The sequence below is a fragment of the Oncorhynchus clarkii genome, chromosome 19 (assembly GCF_045791955.1).
Source record: "Oncorhynchus clarkii lewisi isolate Uvic-CL-2024 chromosome 19, UVic_Ocla_1.0, whole genome shotgun sequence".
NCBI lineage: Eukaryota > Metazoa > Chordata > Actinopteri > Salmoniformes > Salmonidae > Oncorhynchus > Oncorhynchus clarkii.
In genome coordinates, this window is record NC_092165.1 from 63,275,084 (window position 1) to 63,296,646 (window position 21,563).

Genomic DNA, 21,563 nt, shown 5'->3' on the forward strand with positions numbered 1-21,563 from the left:
AGCCCTATTCCCTATATAGTGCACTACTTTAGACCAGAGCCCTATTCCCTATATGGTGCACTACTTTAGACCAGAGCCCTATTCCCTATATAGTGTACTACTTTAGACCAGGGCCCTATTCCCTACAGACTAAACCCTATCTCTCCCTAGCCTGGTAGAACCAGACTGAACCCTTTCTCTCCCTAGCCTGGTAGAACCAGACTGAACCCTTTCTCTCCCTAGCCTGGTAGAACCAGACTGAACCCTTTCTCTCCCTAGCCTGGTAGAACCAGACTGAACCCTTTCTCTCCCTAGCCTGGTAGAACCAGACTGAACCCTTTCTCTCCCTAGCCTGGTAGAACCAGACTGAACCCTTTCTCTCCCTAGCCTGGTAGAACCAGACTGAACCCTTTCTCTCCCTAGCCTGGTAGAACCAGACTGAACCCTTTCTCTCCCTAGCCTGGTAGAACCAGACTGAACCCTTTCTCTCCCTAGCCTGGTAGAACCAGACTGAACCCTTTCTCTCCCTAGCCTGGTAGAACCAGACTGAACCCTTTCTCTCCCTAGCCTGGTAGAACCAGACTGAACCCTTTCTCTCCCTAGCCTGGTAGAACCAGACTGAACCCTTTCTCTCCCTAGCCTGGTAGAACCAGACTGAACCCTTTCTCTCCCTAGCCTGGTAGAACCAGACTGAACCCTATCTCTCCCTAGCCTGGTAGAACCAGACTGAACCCTATCTCTCCCTAGCCTGGTAGAACCAGACTGAACCCTATCTCTCCCTAGCCTGGTAGAACCAGACTGAACCCTATCTCTCCCTAGCCTGGTAGAACCCTGCCCTCACCAACATTGTCTGATTTAGTGCCTTTTGGTTTATTGCCTGGTGTTGTCCACTCTGTTCTAATGAGTCCTGTGTGGCTTGTGGGCATTGTAGATGGGAAACAGAAGATCGTCTAGAGACTACTGGAGGTTACTGGAGGCTACTGGAGGTTATTGACGTAACTCCGGTTCTGTTTCTCTCAGGCCCCTAGTTTGGGAAACGCTCCTTCAGGGTATCGCCATATTGGTATTGTGACAACCCTAGCCTAATTTAACCAGGTTAACCAACCATCTCCACCTCAGGAAGACGGTACCCGCCCGTTCCTAGTCTCCAGTCCCACTAACGGAGTAGAGTCTCAGCAGGAGGGCTGGGTGGCCCACGACCCCTACGACCTACACTATGGAGACACACACTACTATAGCTACAGCCATGACTGCTGGGACTGGACGGCCCTGCCACGCACACGCTTCGCCTCCGAGTACGGCTTCCAGTCCTGGCCCTCCTTCTCCACCTTGCAGAAGGTACTGTACCCTGGTTGGGGAGGACGACATGTGCATTCCTGTATTGTACTGCCTTCAGGTCATCCAGTGATTTGATGCTCTCTGCTCTCAGGTGTCTGTGTCAGAAGACTGGAGTTATGGGAGTAACTTCTCGTCTCACCGTCAGCACCACCAGACTGGCAACCAGCAGATGCTGCAACAGGCTGGACTACACTACCATCTCCCAGCCTCAGCAGATCCACTGAAGAGATACAAGGACACACTGTACATCACACAGGTACGCCAGACAGGTACGCCAGACAGGTACGCCAGACAGGTATGCCAGACAGGTACGCCAGACACTACATCGCACAGGTACGCCAGACACTACATCGCACAGGTACGCCAGACACTACATCACACAGGTACGCCAGACACTACATCGCACAGGTATGCCAGACACTACATCGCACAGGTACGCCAGACACTACATCGCACAGGTACGCCAGACACTACATCGCACAGGTACGCCAGACACTACATCGCACAGGTACGCCAGACACTACATCGCACAGGTACGCCAGACACTACATCGCACAGGTACGCCAGACACTACATCGCACAGGTACGCCAGACACTACATCGCACAGGTACGCCAGACAGGTACGCCAGACACTACATCACACAGGTACGCCAGACACTACATCACACAGGTACGCCAGACACTACATCACACAGGTACGCCAGACACTACATCACACAGGTACGCCAGACACTACATCACACAGGTACGCCAGACACTACATCACACAGGTACGCCAGACACTACATCACACAGGTACGCCAGACACTACATCACACAGGTACGCCAGACACTACATCACACAGGTACACCAGACAGGTACGCCAGACACTACATCACACAGGTACGCCAGACAGGTACACCAGACACTACATCACACAGGTACGCCAGATACTACATCACACAGGTACACCAGACACTACATCACACAGGTACGCCAGATACCACATACCACATGAGTGGTCTTCCTCCAGGTCACTATGAGTGGTCTTCCTCCAGGTCATGCAGTCCCAGTGTGTTAAGGTCCAGACAGAGTTCTACCGCCGCAGCCAGAGTGAGGTCATCGAGGGCAAAGGTCACACCATGGGAGCTCTCTACTGGCAACTCAATGATATCTGGCAGGGCCCTTCCTGGTCCTCTCTAGGTAGGTGCTGTTACAGAATGTCCTGGTCCTCTCTAGGTAGGTGCTGTTACAGGATGTCCTGTTCCTCTATAGGTAGGTGCTGTTACAGGAAGTCCTGGTCCTCTCTAGGTAGGTGCTGTTACAGGATGTCCTGTTCCTCTATAGGTATGTCCTGTTACAGGATGTCCTGGTCCTCTATAGGTAGGTCCCGGTCCTCTCTAGGTAGGTCCTGTTACAGGATGTCCTGGTCCTCTCTAGGTAGGTGCTGTTACAGGATGTCCCGGTCCTGCAGTCTACCAGCTCAATTTCGAGTCTCATAGCAAAGGGTCTGAATACTTATATAAATTAAGTATTTCTGTTTTTAGTTATACATTTGCTAAAAATTCCGAAAATCATTTTGGTGTTGTCATTATGGGGTATTGTGTGTAGATTGATGAGGGAAACACAATTTAATCAGTTTTAGAATAAGGCTGTAATGTAATAAAATGTGGAATAAGTCAAGGGGTCTGAATACTTTCCGACTTCATTGTAAATCGTATTTATCCTGAGAGTCCTGGGAAATACAGCATAAATTGGAAGTGACCATTTTTAAAGCGTTTAAAACCCAGATCTGGTCACTATGCCAGGGTTCTCCCCCAGATCTGGTCACTATGCCAGGGTTCTCCCCCAGATCTGGTCACTATGCCAGGGTTCTCCCCAAGAGCCAGGGTTCTCCCCCAGAGCCGGTCACTATGCCAGGGTTCTCCCCAAGATCTAGTCATTATGCCAGGGTTCTCCCCAAGATCTAGTCACTATGCCAGGGTTCTCCCCCAGAGCTAGTCACTATGCCAGGGTTCTCCCCAAGAGCTAGTCACTATGCCAGGGTTCTCCCCAAGATCTAGTCACTATGCCAGGGTTCTAACCCAGAGCCGGTCACTATGCCAGGGTTGTCCCCCAGATCTGGCCACTAGCCAGGGCTCTCCCCAAGATCCAGTCACTATGCCAGGGTTCTCCCCAAGATCTAGTCACTATGCCAGGGTTCTCCCCCAGATCTGGTCACTATGCCAGGGTTCTCCCCCAGATCTGGTCACTATGCCAGGGTTCTCACCCAGATCTGGTCACTATGCCAGGGTTCTCCCCCAGATCTGGTCACTATGCCAGGGTTCTCCCCAAGAGCCAGGGTTCTCCCCCAGAGCCGGTCACTATGCCAGGGTTCTCCCCAAGATCTAGTCACTATGCCAGGGTTCTCCCCAAGATCTAGTCACTATGCCAGGGTTCTCCCCCAGAGCTAGTCACTATGCCAGGGTTCTCCCCAAGATCTAGTCACTATGCCAGGGTTCTAACCCAGAGCCGGTCACTATGCCAGGGTTGTCCCCCAGATCTGGCCACTAGCCAGGGCTCTCCCCAAGATCCAGTCACTATGCCAGGGTTCTCCCCAAGATCTAGTCACTATGCCAGGGTTCTCCCCCAGATCTGGTCACTATGCCAGGGTTCTCCCCCAGATCTGGTCACTATGCCAGGGTTCTCCCCCAGATCTGGTCACTATGCCAGGGTTCTCCCCCAGATCTGGTCACTATGCCAGGGTTCTCCCCCAGATCTGGTCACTATGCCAGGGTTCTCCCCCAGATCTGGTCACTATGCCAGGGTTCGCCCCCAGATCTGGTCACTATGCCAGGGTTCTCCCCCAGATCCGGTCACTATGCCAGGGTTCTCCCCAAGAGCCAGGGTTCTCCCCCAGAGCCGGTCACTATGCCAGGGTTCTCCCCAAGATCTAGTCACTATGCCAGGGTTCTCCCCAAGATCTAGTCACTATGCCAGGGTTCTCCCCCAGAGCTAGTCACTATGCCAGGGTTCTCCCCAAGATCTAGTCACTATGCCAGGGTTCTAACCCAGAGCCGGTCACTATGCCAGGGTTGTCCCCCAGATCTGGCCACTAGCCAGGGCTCACCCCAAGATCCAGTCACTATGCCAGGGTTCTCCCCAAGATCTAGTCACTATGCCAGGGTTCTCCCCCAGAGCTGGTCACTATGCCAGGGTTCTCCCCCAGATCTGGTCACTATGCCAGGGTTCTCCCCCAGATCTGGTCACTATGCCAGGGTTCCCCCCCAGATCTGGTCACTATGCCAGGGTTCTCCCCCAGAGCTGGTCACTTATTATATTTATTTTTATTTCACCTTTATTTAACCAGGTAGGCAAGTTGAGAACAAGTTCTCATTTACAATTGTGACCTGGCCAAGATAAAGCAAGATAAAGCAGTTCGACACATACAACAACACAGAGTTACACATGGAGTAAAGCAAACATAGAGTCAATAATACAGTAGAAAAATAAGTCTATATACAATGTGAGCAAATGAGATGAGAAGGGAGGTAAAGGCAAAAAAAAGCCCATGGTAGCAAAGTAAATACAATATAACAAGTAAAACACTGGAATGGTTGATTTGCAGTGGAAGAATGTGCAACGTAGAGAGAGAAATAATGGGGTGCAAAGGAGCAAAATTAATACATACAGTAGGGAAAGAGGTAGTTGTTTGGGCTAAATTATAGATGGGCTATGTACAGGTGCAGTGAACTGTGAGCTGCTCTGACAGTTGGTGCTTAAAGCTAGTGAGGGAGATAAGTGTTTCCAGTTTCAGAGATTTTTGCAGTTTGTTCCAGTCATTGGCAGCAGAGAACTGGAAGGAGAGGCGGCCAAAGAAATAATTGGTTTTGGGGGTGACCTGCTGGAGCACGTGCTACGAGTGAGTACTGCTATGGTGACCAGCGAGCTGAGATAAGGGGGGACTTTACCTAGCAGGGTCTTGTAGATGACATGGAGCCAGTGGGTTTGGCGACGAGTATGAAGCGAGGTCCAACCAACGAGAGGATACAGGTCGCAGTGGTGGATAGTATATGGGGCTTTGGTGACAAAACGGATGGCACTGTGATAGACTGCATCCAATTTATTGAGTAGGGTATTGAAGGCTATTTTGTAAATGACATAGCCGAAGTTGAGGATTGGTAGGATGGTCAGTTTTACGAGGGTATGATTGGCAACATGAGTGAAGGAGGCTTTGTTGTGAAATAGGAAGCCAATTCTAGATTTAACTTTGGATTGGAGATGTTTGATGTGAGTCTTGAAGGAGAGTTTACAGTCTAACCAGACACCTAGGTATTTGTAGTTGTCCACATATTCTAAGTCAGAGCCGTCCAGAGTAGTGATGTTGGACAGGTGGGCAGGTGCAAGCAGGTGATCGGTTGAAGAGCATGCATTTAGTTTTACTTGTATTTAAGAGCAATTGGAGGTCACAGAAGGAGAGTTGTATGGCATTGAAGCTCGCCTGGAGTGTTGTTAACACAGTGTCCAAAGAAGGGCCAGAAGTATACAGAATGGTGTCGTCTGCGTAGAGTTGGATCAGAGACTCACCAGCAGCAAGAGCGACATCATTGATGTATACAGAGAAGAGAGTCGGTCCAATAATTGAACCCTGTGGCACCCCCATAGAGACCGCCAGAGGCCCGGACAACAGACCCTCTATGTTCAGTGTGTCAAATCGATCAGAGAAGTAGTTGGTGAACCAGGTGAGGCAATCATTTGAGAAACCAAGGCTGTTGAGTCTGCCAATAAGAATGTGGTGATTGACAGAGTCGAAAGCCTTGGCCAGGTCGATGAATATGGCTGCACAGTAATGTCTCTTATCGATGGCGGTTATGATATCGTTTAGGACCTTGAGCGTGGCTGAGGTGCACCCATGACCAGATCTGAAACCAGATTGCATAGCGGAGAAGGTATGGTGGGATTCGAAATGATCGGTAATCTGTTTGTTGACTTGGCTTTCGAAGACCTTAGAAAGGCAGGGTAGGGTAGAAATAGGTCTGTAGCAGTTTGGGTCAAGAGTGTCCCCCCTTTTGAAGAGGGGAATGACCGCAGCTGTTTTCCAATCTTTGGGTTCTCCCCCAGATTTGGTCACTATGCCAGGGTTCTCCCCCAGAGCTGGTCACTATGTCAGGGTTCACCCCCAGAGCTGGTCACTATGCCAGGGTTCTCCCCCAGATCTGGCCACTATGCCAGGGTTCTTCCTAAATAAGAGGGGTGCTGTGCCACCTTGTTGGCGTGGATGCGCCACTATGTAAAGATTTCACAGCAAATTAAACTGATATTTAGTAACGATAGTAACTTCGCCAATGGCATTGATGTGAATTGCGCAAATGGCCGTTCATAAATTCTGAGCATGATCACGTTCCTCAAATAATTAAGGGCATTCAGCAGTAGGCCTAAACTATCTCGCCACAGAGCACGCTCAGGACGCGCAGAGTGCACCCCGAGTAGGCTACAGCTTTGTCAAATCATACCAACTTTGTAGCGACAGTCAAACAAAAGTCAAATTACCAAAGTTGCTTACCTTGCTAGATAACCTCCTGCTAGATAACCTCCTGCTATAGATAATCCTCCTGCTATAGATAATCCTCCTGCTAGATAATCCTCCTGCTAGGAACCTCCTGCTATATATCCTCCTGCTAGATAACCTCCTGCTATAGATAATCCTCCTGCTAGATAATCCTCCTGCTAGGAACCTCCTGCTATAGATAATCCTCCTGCTAGATAACCTCCTGCTATAGATAATCCTCCTGCTAGATAATCCTCCTGCTAGGAACCTCCTGCTATAGATAATCCTCCTGCTAGATAACCTCCTGCTATAGATAATCCTCCTGCTAGATAATCCTCCTGCTAGATAACCTCCTGCTATAGATAATCCTCCTGCTATAGATAACCTCCTGCTATAGATAATCCTCCTGCTAGATAATCCTCCTGCTAGATAATCCTCCTGCTATAGATAACCTCCTGCTATAGATAATCCTCCTGCTATAGATAATCCTCCTGCTAGATAATCCTCCTGCTAGATAATCCTCCTGCTAGGAACCTCCTGCTATATATCCTCCTGCTATAGATAACCTCCTGCTATAGATAACCTCCTGCTAGATAATCCTCCTGCTAGATAATCCTCCTGCTAGGAACCTCCTGCTATATATCCTCCTGCTAGATAACCTCCTGCTATAGATAACCTCCTGCTAGATAATCCTCCTGCTAGATAAACCTCCTGCTAGACAAACTCCTTCAACGAATGACATATCTCCTATAGTTGATAATTATACAAATAGCATACCAGCTCATAAATATGGGTGACGAGTGGAAATAGTTTAAATATCAAGGTATCTACCCTCATACCATTCAGGGCTTACTCCAATTAGTCGATTGGTTGATTGTTTGGTAGATAGGCTTGTTGCCAACCAATATTTTTCTTTTTGTAGAGGAGTAGCAAATACTCAGTCACCCTCGGCGATGGGGAAATTGCACCGCGGAAGGGGAAATTGCTCCGCGGAAGGGGACATTGCACCGCGGAAGGGGACATTGCACCGCGGAAGGGGAAATTGCACCGCGGAAGGGGAAATTGCACCGCGGAAGGGGAAATTGCTCTGCGGAAGGGGAAATTGCCTCTTGGTCTCACTGTCAAGACGTTGGTTTCTCCCATGGGAGACCAGGTTTCACATCTGTTCTTCTTCTTCCGTCTGCAGAGTTTGGTGGGAAGTGGAAGATGCTCCATTACTTTGCCAAGGACTTCTTCTCTCCTGTGCTTCCGGTGGGCTTTGAGGACCAGGGTAGTCTGGTGGTCTATGCTGTGTCTGACCTGAGCCACGACCTTCACCTCAGGACTGTGGTACGTTGACCCCTCTCGTCATTTTCAACACATCAAATAACTGTTTCTCAATACCACATTGAGTCTACACATTAAAAACCCAATACACTTTACATGCCTGTTTATGCATGTACAGTCAGATCCATAATTATTGGCAGCCTAAAGATTAGCAAAAAATTCTGTATAAAATAAATCATTCCAATATTGATCTACAGTGCATTCGGAAAGTATTCAGACTCCTTGACTTTATCCACATTTTGTTACGTTACAGCCTTATTCTAAAATGGATTACATGTATTTTTTCCCCTCATCAATCTACACACAATAACCCATAATGACATCACAATAACCCATAATGACATCACAATAACCCATAATGACATCACAATAACCCATAATGACATCACAATAACCCATAATGACATCACAATAACCCATAATGACATCACAATAACCCATAATGACAAAGCAAAAACACATTTAAAAATATTAGCTAATTAATGAAAAAGAAATAAACAGATACCTTATTTACATAAGTATTCAGACCCTTTGCTATGAGACTTGAAATTGAGCTCAGGTGCATCCTGTTTCCAGTGATCATCCTTGAGATGTTTCTACAACTTGATTGGTGTCCACCTGTGGTAAATTAATTTGATTGGACATGATTTGGAAAGGCACACACCTGTCTATATAAAGGTCCCACAGTTGACAGTGCATGTCTGAGCAAAAACCAAGCCATGAGGTCGAAGGAATTGTCCGTAGAGGTCTGAGACAGGATTGTGTCGAGGCACAGATCTGGGGAAGGGGACCAAAAAATGTTGGTCCCGATATAACACAGTGGCCTCAATCATTCTTAAATGGAAGAAGTTTGGAACCACCAAGACTCTTCCTAGAACTGGCTGCCTGGCCAAACTGAGCAATCGGGGGAGGAGGGCCTTGGTCAGGGATGGTCACTCTGACAGAGCTCCAGAGTTCTTCTGTGGAGATGGGAAAAGTCCCCAGGCAGGCTACATGGATAACTGTGTTCCTCCGTAGTCCCCAGGCAGGCTACATGGATAACTGTGTTCCTCCATAGTCCCCAGGCAGGCTACATGGATAACTGTGTTCCTCCGTAGTCCCCAGGCAGGCTACATGGATAACTGTGTTCCTCTGTAGTCCCCAGGCAGGCTACATGGATAACTGTGTTCCTCTGTAGTCCCCAGGCAGGCTACATGGATAACTGTGTTCCTCTGTAGTCCCCAGGCAGGCTACATGGATAACTGTGTTCCTCTGTAGTCCCCAGGCAGGCTACATGGATAACTGTGTTCCTCTGTAGTCCTCTGGCAGGTGGATAACTGTGTTCCTCCGTAGTCCCCAGGCAGGCTACATGGATAACTGTGTTCCTCCGTAGTCCCCAGGCAGGCTACATGGATAACTGTGTTCCTCCGTAGTCCCCAGGCAGGCTACATGGATAACTGTGTTCCTCTGTAGTCCCCAGGCAGGCTACATGGATAACTATGTTCCTCTGTAGTCCCCAGGCAGGCTACATGGATAACTGTGTTCCTCTGTAGTCCCCAGGCAGGCTACATGGATAACTGTGTTCCTCTGTAGTCCCCAGGCAGGCTACATGGATAACTGTGTTCCTCCGTAGTCCCCAGGCAGGCTACATGGATAACTGTGTTCCTCTGTAGTCCCCAGGCAGGCTACATGGATAACTGTGTTCCTCCGTAGTCCCCAGGCAGGCTACATGGATAACTGTGTTCCTCCGTAGTCCCCAGGCAGGCTACATGGATAACTGTGTTCCTCTGTAGACCCCAGGCAGGCTACATGGATAACTGTGTTCCTCCGTAGTCCCCAGGCAGGCTACATGGATAACTGTGTTCCTCCGTAGTCCCCAGGCAGGCTACATGGATAACTGTGTTCCTCCGTAGTCCCCAGGCAGGCTACATGGATAACTGTGTTCCTCCGTAGTCCCCAGGCAGGCTACATGGATAACTGTGTTCCTCTGTAGTCCCCAGGCAGGCTACATGGATAACTGTGTTCCTCTGTAGTCCCCAGGCAGGCTACATGGATAACTATGTTCCTCCGTAGTCCCCAGGCAGGCTACATGGATAACTGTGTTCCTCCGTAGTCCCCAGGCAGGCTACATGGATAACTATGTTCCTCCGTAGTCCCCAGGCAGGCTACATGGATAACTGTGTTCCTCCGTAGTCCCCAGGCAGGCTACATGGATAACTGTGTTCATCTGTAGTCCCCAGGCAGGCTACATGGATAACTGTGTTCCTCTGTAGTCCCCAGGCAGGCTACATGGATAACTATGTTCCTCCGTAGTCCCCAGGCAGGCTACATGGATAACTGTGTTCCTCCGTAGTCCCCAGGCAGGCTACATGGATAACTGTGTTCCTCTGTAGTCCCCAGGCAGGCTACATGGATAACTGTGTTCCTCTGTAGTCCCCAGGCAGGCTACATGGATAACTGTGTTCCTCTGTAGTCCTCTGGCAGGTGGATAACTGTGTTCCTCCGTAGTCCCCAGGCAGGCTACATGGATAACTGTGTTCCTCCGTAGTCCCCAGGCAGGCTACATGGATAACTGTGTTCCTCCGTAGTCCCCAGGCAGGCTACATGGATAACTGTGTTCCTCTGTAGTCCCCAGGCAGGCTACATGGATAACTGTGTTCCTCTGTAGTCCCCAGGCAGGCTACATGGATAACTGTGTTCCTCTGTAGTCCCCAGGCAGGCTACATGGATAACTGTGTTCCTCTGTAGTCCTCTGGCAGGTGGATAACTGTGTTCCTCCGTAGTCCCCAGGCAGGCTACATGGATAACTGTGTTCCTCTGTAGTCCCCAGGCAGGCTACATGGATAACTGTGTTCCTCTGTAGTCCCCAGGCAGGCTACATGGATAACTGTGTTCCTCTGTAGTCCTCTGGCAGGTGGATAACTGTGTTCCTCTGTAGTCCCCAGGCAGGCTATATGGATAACTGTGTTCCTCTGTAGTCCTCTGGCAGGTGGATAACTATGTTCCTCCGTAGTCCTCTGGCAGGTGGATAACTGTGTTCCTCTGTAGTCCTCTGGCAGGTGGATAACTGTGTTCCTCTGTAGTCCTCTGGCAGGTGGATAACTATGTTCCTCTGTAGTCCTCTGGCAGGTGGATAACTATGTTCCTCCGTAGTCCTCTGGCAGGTGGATAACTATGTTCCTCCGTAGTCCTCTGGCAGGTGGATAACTATGTTCCTCTGTAGTCCTCTGGCAGGTGGATAACTGTGTTCCTCTGTAGTCCCCAGGCAGGCTACATGGATAACTATGTTCCCCCGTAGTCCCCAGGCAGGCTACATGGATAACTGTGTTCCTCTGTAGTCCCCAGGCAGGCTACATGGATAACTGTGTTCCTCCGTAGTCCCCAGGCAGGCTACATGGATAACTGTGTTCCTCTGTAGTCCCCAGGCAGGCTACATGGATAACTGTGTTCCTCCGTAGTCCCCAGGCAGGCTACATGGATAACTGTGTTCCTCCGTAGTCCCCAGGCAGGCTACATGGATAACTATGTTCCTCTGTAGTCCCCAGGCAGGCTACATGGATAACTGTGTTCCTCTGTAGTCCCCAGGCAGGCTACATGGATAAATGTGTTCCTCTGTAGTCCCCAGGCAGGCTACATGGATAACTGTGTTCCTCTGTAGTCCCCAGGCAGGCTACATGGATAACTGTGTTCCACTGTAGTCCTCTGGCAGGTGGATAACTGTGTTCCTCTGTAGTCCCCAGGCAGGCTACATGGATAACTGTGTTCCTCTGTAGTCCCCAGGCAGGCTACATGGATAACTGTGTTCCTCTGTAGTCCTCTGGCAGGTGGATAACTGTGTTCCTCTGGCAGGTGGATAACTGTGTTCCTCTGGCAGGTGGATAACTGTTTTACTCTGTAGTCCTCTGGCAGGTGGATAACTGTGTTCCTCTGTTGTCCTCTGGCAGGTGGATAACTGTGTTCCTCTGTAGTCCTCTGGCAGGTGGATAACTGTGTTCCTCTGTAGTCCTCTGGCAGGTGGATAACTGTGTTCCTCTGTAGTCCTCTGGCAGGTGGATAACTGCGTTCCTCTGGCAGGTGGATAACTGCGTTCCTCTGGCAGGTGGATAACTGTGTTCCTCTGGCAGGTGGATAACTGTGTTCCTCTGGATACCTTTGTTCCAACACCATCAGTGACAGAGTACTGATTGTAGACTGATGTATCTTGTCGTCAGGTTTCAGTCTATGAGTGGAGCAGTCTGGATCCTGTGTGCACTGTGGCTTCCGGATTGGTGCTTGTGGAAGGAGGAAGTGCTGAGGTCATCCACAAACAGACAATCTCAGCCCTGCTGGCGGGGTGTGGGCGCGGGAGCTGTACCCGCCTCACCTGTCTCCTGACCTTTCACCTTGAGGACGTCAACAGCCAGCAAGGTCCCATTAACCACCTCTTCCTCAGCTCACCCAAAAATGCCCAGCGGATGCTGAGACCCAACATCACAGTAAGACGGACTGACTGGACACAACTAGTGACAATGACATCACCACAACTGACCTGACCGCATCATCATGAGTTCTGCTTCTAATTCTGTCAATCAATCATCAATCATATTTGTCCGCTGGATCTCCTACAGGGTAGTCTGGGTTCATATACAGCTTGTTATTGAATAGATAAGGAGTGCTATGTTTCACCCTCCCTGTCTCTCTGGGACGGCAGGAGGACTAATGTATATGCTCTTAGGGTAGTCTGGGTTAATATACAGATTGTTATTGGTTGTGCATTATAATGCATTACGCATAGTTCACACGGTGTTATATATGTGCTTATAACACATTATGAATAGGGTATTATTAGTAATGGACCAGGAATGCTCTATTTTCAGCCCCCTGTCTCGCTGAATGGTCAGTATGACTTCCATAGTGACCTCTCTCTCTCTGAATGGTCAGTATGACTTCCATAGTGACCTCTCTCTCTCTGAATGGTCAGTATGACTTCCATAGTGACCTCTCTCTCTCTGAATGGTCAGTATGACTTCCATAGTGACCTCTCTCTCTCTGGGTGGTCAGTATGACTTCCATAGTGACCTCTCTCTCTCTGGGTGGTCAGTATGACTTCCATAGTGACCTCTCTCTCTCTGGGTGGTCAGTATGACTTCCATAGTGACCTCTCTCTCTCTCCTCTCAGGCCGAGGTGCAGCAGGACGAGATGGGAGGATACACCGTGACCCTGCAGTCCTCTGCCGTAGCAGCTTTCGTATGGCTGGATGTGGGGGACGTCCCAGGACGATTCGACACCAACGGATTCCTCATGGTCACCAGGAACAGAACAGTCACCTTTAACCCCTGGGGTCCCACCAGTACCCAGCAGCTAGCCCAGGCACTGACTGTTACGTCATTGAGAGATGTGTACTGACTATCTTGTGTATCAAATGGCATCCTATACCCTACATAGTGCACAACTTTAGACCAGAGCTCTATGTGTTGTACACTGTATAAGGAATAGGGTGCCATTTTGGACGTACTTACTGAACCACTACCCAGTACCCAGCAGTTAACCCAATACCCTCTCCCTAACCTCTCTGAGATGAGTACTGTGACCTTCTCCCTAACCTCTCTCTGAGATGAGTATACCGCCAGAAGTCAGGCTAATTACTGAGGATACCGCCAGAAGTCAGGCTAATTACTGAGGATACCGCCAGAAGTCAGGCTAATTACTGAGGATACCTCCAGAAGTCAGGCTAATTACTGAGGATACCGCCAGAAGTCAGGCTAATTACTGAGGATACCTCCAGACATCAGGCTAATTACTGAGGATACCTCCAGACATCAGGCTAATTACTGAGGATATCTCCAGAAGTCAGGCTAATTACTGAGGATACCTCCAGACATCAGGCTAATTACTGAGGATATCTCCAGAAGTCAGGCTAATCACTGAGGATACCTCCAGAAGAGGCTAATCACTGAGGATACCTCCAGAAGAGGCTAATTACTGAGGATACCTCCAGAAGTCAGGCTAATCACTGAGGATACCTCCAGAAGAGGCTAATTACTGAGGATACCTCCAGACATCAGGCTAATTACTGAGGATACCTCCAGAAGTCAGGCTAATTACTGGGGATACCTCCAGACATCAGGCTAATTACTGAGGATACCTCCAGACATCAGGCTAATTACTGAGGATACCGCCAGACATCAGGCTAATTACTGAGGATACCTCCAGACATCAGGCTAATTACTGAGGATACCGCCAGACGTCAGGCTAATTACTGAGGATACCTCCAGACGTCAGGCTAATTACTGAGGATACCTCCAGACGTTAGGCTAATTACTGAGGATACCAACTAACTACATGGGAGTAACGGGAGTACCTTACATCTGTACCCTAAACGGAGGTGTGGTCACATTTAGCCACGCTTCGCCTGCAACTCAATCAATTTTACAAAAATCAAATTTTCTGGTGCACCTAAATTTCATGTGGTGCTCCTAATTGTTTAAAGTAGGGAGCACCAGTGCTACCAATGATTAATTTAAAAAAAATGTAAAGCCCTGACTGAGACCCTCTCCCTAACCTCTCTGAGATGAGTACTGAGACCCTCTCCCTAACCTCTCTGAGATGAGTACTGAGACCCTCTCCCTAACCTCTCTGAGATGAGTACTGAGACCCTCTCCCTAACCTCTCTGAGATGAGTACTGAGACCCTCTCCCTAACCTCTCTGAGATGAGTACTGAGACCCTCTCCCTAACCTCTCTCTGAGATGAGTACTGAGATCCTCTCCCTAACCTCTCAGAGATGAGTACTGAGACCCTCTCCCTAACCTCTCAGAGATGAGTACTGAGACCCTCTCCCTAACCTCTCTCTGAGATGAGTACTGAGACCCTCTCCCTAACCTCTCTCTGAGATGGGTACTGAGACCCTCTCCCTAACCTCTCTGAGATGAGTACTGAGACCCTCTCCCTAACCTCTCTGAGATGAGTACTGAGACCCTCTCCCTAACCTCTCTGAGATGAGTACTGAGATCCTCTCCCTAACCTCTCTGAGATGAGTACTGAGACCCTCTCCCTAACCTCTCTCTGAGATGAGTACTGAGATCCTCTCCCTAACCTCTCAGAGATGAGTACTGAGACCCTCTCCCTAACCTCTCAGAGATGAGTACTGAGACCCTCTCCCTAACCTCTCTCTGAGATGAGTACTGAGACCCTCTCCCTAACCTCTCTCTGAGATGGGTACTGAGACCCTCTCCCTAACCTCTCTGAGATGAGTACTGAGACCCTCTCCCTAACCTCTCTGAGATGAGTACTGAGACCCTCTCCCTAACCTCTCTGAGATGAGTACTGAGACCCTCTCCCTAACCTCTCTGAGATGAGTACTGAGATCCTCTCCCTAACCTCTCTGAGATGAGTACTGAGACCCTCTCCCTAACCTCTCTCTGAGATGAGTACTGAGACCCTCTCCCTAACCTCTCTGAGATGAGTACTGAGACCCTCTCCCTAACCTCTCTGAGATGAGTACTGAGACCCTCTCCCTAACCTCTCTCTGAGATGAGTACTGAGATCCTCTCCCTAACCTCTCAGAGATGAGTACTGAGACCCTCTCCCTAACCTCTCAGAGATGAGTACTGAGACCCTCTCCCTAACCTCTCTCTGAGATGAGTACTGAGACCCTCTCCCTAACCTCTCTCTGAGATGGGTACTGAGACCCTCTCCCTAACCTCTCTCTGAGATGAGTACTTAGACCCTCTCCCTAACCTCTCTCTGAGATGAGTACTGAGACCCTCTCCCTAACCTCTCTCTGAGATGAGTACTGAGACCCTCTCCCTAACCTCTCTCTGAGATGAGTACTGAGACATGAGAAACCCCAAAATTCTCTGTCAGTTGGATTCGACAATGTTGTGTGTGGGATTTGTTGTAAATAAGATACAAGTGAAGGAATTTGCATTAATAAAGTAAATGGAGATATATTTTGTACGGTTTTATTTTGCTACAATTTTTTGCTACAATTTGTCTATTTCAGACTACAAGGAAAGTCCAATGTTGTGGGTAAGGCTTTAGTCCAATTCAGGGGGGTATTCCCTTACATACACTAACTAATGTAGATCAATGGGTCTAGGAGCCTATAGTAAATAGGACTAATGTAGATCATTGGGTCTAGGAGCCTACAGTAAATAGGACTACTGTAGGTCATTGGGTCTAGACATGATGTCCCAGATGTGCTCAATTGGATTCAGGTCTGGGGAACGGGCGGGCCAGTCCATAGCATTCCTCTTGCAGGAACTGCTGACACACTCCAGCCACATGAGGTCTAGCATTGTCTTGCATTAGGAGGAACCCAGGGCCAACCGCACCAGCATATGGTCTCACAAGGGGTCTGAGGATCTCATCTCGGTACCTAATGGCAGTCAGGCTACCTCTGGCGAGCACATGGAGGGCTGTGCAGCCCCCCAAAGAAATGCCACCCCACACCATGACTGACCCACTGCCAAACCGGTCATGCTGGAGGATGTTGCAGGCAGCAGAACGTTCGCCACGGCATCTCCAGACTGTCACGTCTGTCAGTGTGAACCTGCTTTCATCTGTGAAGAGCACAGGGCGCCATTGGCGAATTTGCCAATCTTGGTGTTCTCTGGCAAATGCCAAACGTCCTGCACGGTGTTGGGCTGTAGCCCAACCCCCACCTGTGGACGGCGGGCCCTCATACCACCCTCATGGAGTCTGTTTCTGACAGAGCAGATACATAATATAATAGAGACAGTAGATCTAGCTGGTCTGTCATAATATAATAGAGATAGTAGATCTAGCAGGTCTCTCATAATATAATAGAGACAGTAGATCTAGCTGGTCTGTCATATTATAATAGAGACAGTAGATCTAGCTGGTCTGTCATAATATAATAGAGACAGTAGATCAAGCTGGTCTGTCATAATATAATAGAGACAGTAGATCTAGCTGGTCTGTCATAATATATTAGAGACAGATCAAGCTGGTCTGTCATAATATAATAGAGACAGTAGATCTAGCTGGTCTGTCATATAACAGAGACTGTAGATCTAGCTGGTCCGTCATAATATAATAGAGACAGTAGATCTAGCTGGTCTGTCATATTATAATAGAGACAGTAGATCTAGCTGGTCTGTTATAACATGATAGAGACAGTTGATGTAGCTGGTCTGTCACAATATAATAGAGACAGAAGATTTAGCTGGTCTGTCATTATATAATAGAGGCAGTAGATCTAGCTGGTCTGTCATAATATAATAGAGACAGTAGATCAAGCTGGTCTGTCATAATATAATAGAGACAGTAGATCTAGCTGGTCTGTCATATAACAGAGAGAGTAGATCTAGCTGGTCTGTCAAAATATAATAGAGACAGCAGATCTGGCTGGTCTCTCATAATATAATGGAGACATTAGATCTAGCTTGCCTTTCATAATATAATAGAGACAGTAGATCTAGCTGGTCTGTTATAACATGATAGAGACAGTTGATATAGCTGGTTTGTCACAATATAATAGAGACAGTAGATTTAGCTGGTCTGTCATTATATAATAGAGGCAGTAGATCTAGCTGGTCTGTCATAATATAATAGAGACAGTAAATCTGGCTGGTCTGTCATAATGTAATAGAGACAGTAGATCTAGCTGGTCTGTCATAATATAATAGAGACAGTAGATCTGGCTGGTCTGTCATAATATAATATCGACCAGAGATCTGGCTGGTCTGTCATAATATAATATCGACAGTAGATCTAGCTGGTTTGCCATAATATAATAGAGACAGTAGATCTAGCTGGTCTGTCATAATATAATATAGACAGTAGATCTAGATGGTCTGTCATAATATAATAGAGTCAGTAGATCTAGCTGGTCTGTCATAATATAATAGAGACAGTAGATCTAGCTGGTCTGTCATAATATAATAGAGACAGTAGATCTAGCTGGTCTGTCATAATATAATAGAGACAGTAGATCTGGCTGGTCTGCCATAATATAATAGAGACAGTAGATCTAGCTGGTCTCATTATATAATAGAGGCAGTAGATCTAGCTGGTCTGTCATAATATAATAGAGACAGTAGATCTGGCTGGTCTCTCATAATATAATAGAGACATTAAATCTAGCTGGTCTGTCATAATATAATAGAGACATAGAGACAGTAGATCTAGAGACAGTAGATCTAGCTCATCTGTCATATTATAATATAGACAGTATATATAACAGAGACTGTAGATCTAGCTGGTCCGTCATAATATAATAGAGACAGTAGATCTAGCTGGTCTGTCATATTATAATAGAGACAGTAGATCTAGCTGGTCTGTTATAATATGATAGAGACAGTTGATGTAGCTGGTCTGTCACAATATAATAGAGACAGTAGATCTAGCTGGTCTGTCATATAATAGAGGCAGTAGATCTAGCTGGTCTGTCATAATATAATAGAGACAGTAGATCAAGCTGGTCTGTCATAATATAATAGAGACAGTAGATCTAGCTGGTCTCTCATTATATAATAGAGGCAGTAGATCTAGCTGGTCTGTCATAATATAATAGAGACAGTAGATCTAGCTGCTCTGTCAAAATATAATAGAGACAGTAGATCTGGCTGGTCAATCATTATATAATAGAGACATTAGATCTAGCTGGTCTGTCATAATATTATAGGGACATAGAGACAGTAGATCTAGCTCGTCTGTCATATTATAATATAGACAGTAGATCTAGCTGGTCCTTCATAATATAATAGAGACAGTAGATCTAGCTGGTCTGTCATATTATAATAGAGACAGTAGATCTAGCTGGTCTGACATTATATAATAGAGACAGTAGATCTAGCAGGTCTGTCAAAATATAATAGAGACTGTAAATCTAGCTGGTCTGTCATAATATAATAGGGACAGTAGATCAAGCTGGTCTGTCATAACATAATAGAGACAGTAGATCTAGCAGGTCTGTCATAATATATTAGAGACAGATCTAGCTGGTCTGTCATAATATAATAGAGACAGTATATCTAGCTGGTCTCTCATAATATAATAGAGACAGTAGATCTAGCTGGTCTGTCATATTATAATAGAGACAGTAGGTCTAGCTGGTCTGTCATAATATAATAGAGACGGTAGATCAAGCTGGTCTGTCAAAATATAATAGAGACAGTAGATCTAGCTGGTCTGTCATAATATATTAGAGACAGTAGATCAAGCTGGTCTGTCATAATATAATAGAGACAGTAGATCTAGCTGGTCTGTCATATAACAGAGAGAGTAGATCTAGCTGGTCTGTCATAATATAATAGAGACAGTAGATCTGACTGGTCTCTGATAATATAATAGAGACATTAGATCTAGCTGGTCTGTCATAATATAATAGAGACAGTAGATCTAGCTGGTCTGTTATAACATGATAGAGACAGTTGATATAGCTGGTCTGTCACAATATAATAGAGACAGTAGATCTAGCTGGTCTGTCATATAACAGAGACGGTAGATCTAGCTGGTCCGTCATAATATAATAGAGACAGTAGGTCTAGCTGGTCTGCCATAATATAATAGAGACAGTAGATCTAGCTGGTCTGTCATAATATAATAGAGACAGTAGATCTAGCTTGTCTGTCATATAACAGAGACGGTAGATCTAGCTGGTCCGTCATAATATAATAGAGACAGTAGGTCTAGCTGGTCTGCCATAATATAATAGAGACAGTAGATCTAGTTGGTCTGTCATATAACAGAGATAGTAGATCTAGCTGGACTGTCATAATATAATAGAGACATTAGATCGAGCTGGTCTGTCATAATATAATAGAGACAGTAGATCTGGCTGGTCAATCATTATATAATAGAGACATTAGATCTAGCTGGTCTGTCATAATATTATAGAGACATAGAGACAGTAGATCAAGCTGGTCTGTCATAATATAATAGAGACAGTAGATCTAGCTGGTCTGTCATAATATAATAGAGACAGTAGATCTAGCTGGTCTGTCATATTATAATAGAGACAGTAGATCTAGCTGGTCTGTCATAATATAATAGAGACAGTAGATCTAGCTGGTCTGTCATAATATAATAGAGACAGTAGATCTAGCTTGTCTGTCATATAACAGAGACGGTAGATCTAGCTGGTCCGTCATAATATAATAGAGACAGTAGGTCTAGCTGGTCTGCCATAATATAATAGAGACAGTAGATCTAGTTGGTCTGTCATATAACAGAGATAGTAGATACAAATCGAGCTGACAAGGTACAAATCTGTCGTTCTGCCCCTGAACAGGCAGTTAACCCACTGTTCCCAGGCCGTCATTGAAAATAAGAATTTGTTCTTAACTGACTTGCCTGGTTAAATAAAGGTAAAATAAAAAAAAAAAATAGATCTAGCTGGTCTGTCATAATATAATAGAGACATTAGATCGAGCTGGTCTGTCATAATATAATAGAGACAGTAGATCTGGCTGGTCAATCATTATATAATAGAGACATTAGATCTAGCTGGTCTGTCATAATATTATAGAGACATAGAGACAGTAGATCTAGCTCGTCTGTCATATTATAATATAGACAGTAGATCTAGCTGGTCCTTCATAATATAATAGAGACAGTAGATCTAGCTGGTCTGTCATATTATAATAGAGACAGTAGATCTAGCTGGTCTGACATTATATAATAGAGACAGTAGATCTAGCAGGTCTGTCAAAATATAATAGAGACTGTAAATCTAGCTGGTCTGTCATAATATAATAGGGCCAGTAGATCAAGCTGGTCTGTCATAATATAATATCGACAGTAGATCTAGCTGGTCTGTCATAATATATTAGAGACAGATCTAGCTGGTCTGTCATAATATAATAGAGACAGTATATCTAGCTGGTCTCTCATAATATAATAGAGACAGTAGATCTAGCTGGTCTGTCATATTATAATAGAGACAGTAGATCTAGCTGGTCTGTCATAATATAATAGAGACAGTAGATCAAGCTGGTCTGTCATAATATAATAGAGACAGTAGATCTAGCTGGTCTGTCATATAACAGAGAGAGTAGATCTAGCTGGTCTGTCATAATATAATAGAGACAGTAGATCTGACTGTTCTCTGATAATATAATAGAGACATTAGATCTAGCTGGTCTGTCATAATATAATAGAGACAGTAGATCTGGCTGGTCTGTTATAACATGATAGAGACAGTTGATATAGATGGTCTGTCACAATATCATAGAGACAGTAGATTTAGCTGGTCTGTCATTATATAATAGAGGCAGTAGATCTAGCTGGTCTGTCATAATATAATAGAGACAGTAGATCAAGCTGGTCTGTCATAATATAATAGAGACAGTAGATCTAGCTGGTCTGTCATATTATAATAGAGACAGTAGATCTAGTTGGTCTGTCATAATATAATAGAGACATAGAGACAGTAAATCTAGCTCGTCTGTCATATTATAATATAGACAGTAGATCTAGCTGGTCCT

General features: G+C 46.3%; 1 protein-coding gene across 2 annotated transcripts in view; it reads left to right on the top strand.

Annotated features, from left to right (window-relative positions):
- The window catches only part of LOC139375479 (beta-mannosidase-like), a 32,335-nt gene extending 16,276 nt beyond the window's left edge, over positions 1–16,059 (top strand). The window contains exons 12-17 of one of the 2 annotated variants that reach the window (XM_071117298.1): positions 1,099–1,317; positions 1,409–1,573; positions 2,357–2,501; positions 8,012–8,154; positions 12,342–12,605; positions 13,289–16,059. In XM_071117298.1, coding sequence (XP_070973399.1) covers positions 1,099–1,317; positions 1,409–1,573; positions 2,357–2,501; positions 8,012–8,154; positions 12,342–12,605; positions 13,289–13,516 — 1,164 coding nt within the window. In that variant the 3' untranslated portion in view covers positions 13,517–16,059. The remainder of the gene's footprint in view (positions 1–1,098; positions 1,318–1,408; positions 1,574–2,356; positions 2,502–8,011; positions 8,155–12,341; positions 12,606–13,288) is intronic. The other variant, XM_071117299.1, reaches the window with a different exon arrangement.
- The last annotated feature ends 5,504 nt before the right edge of the window (positions 16,060–21,563 follow it).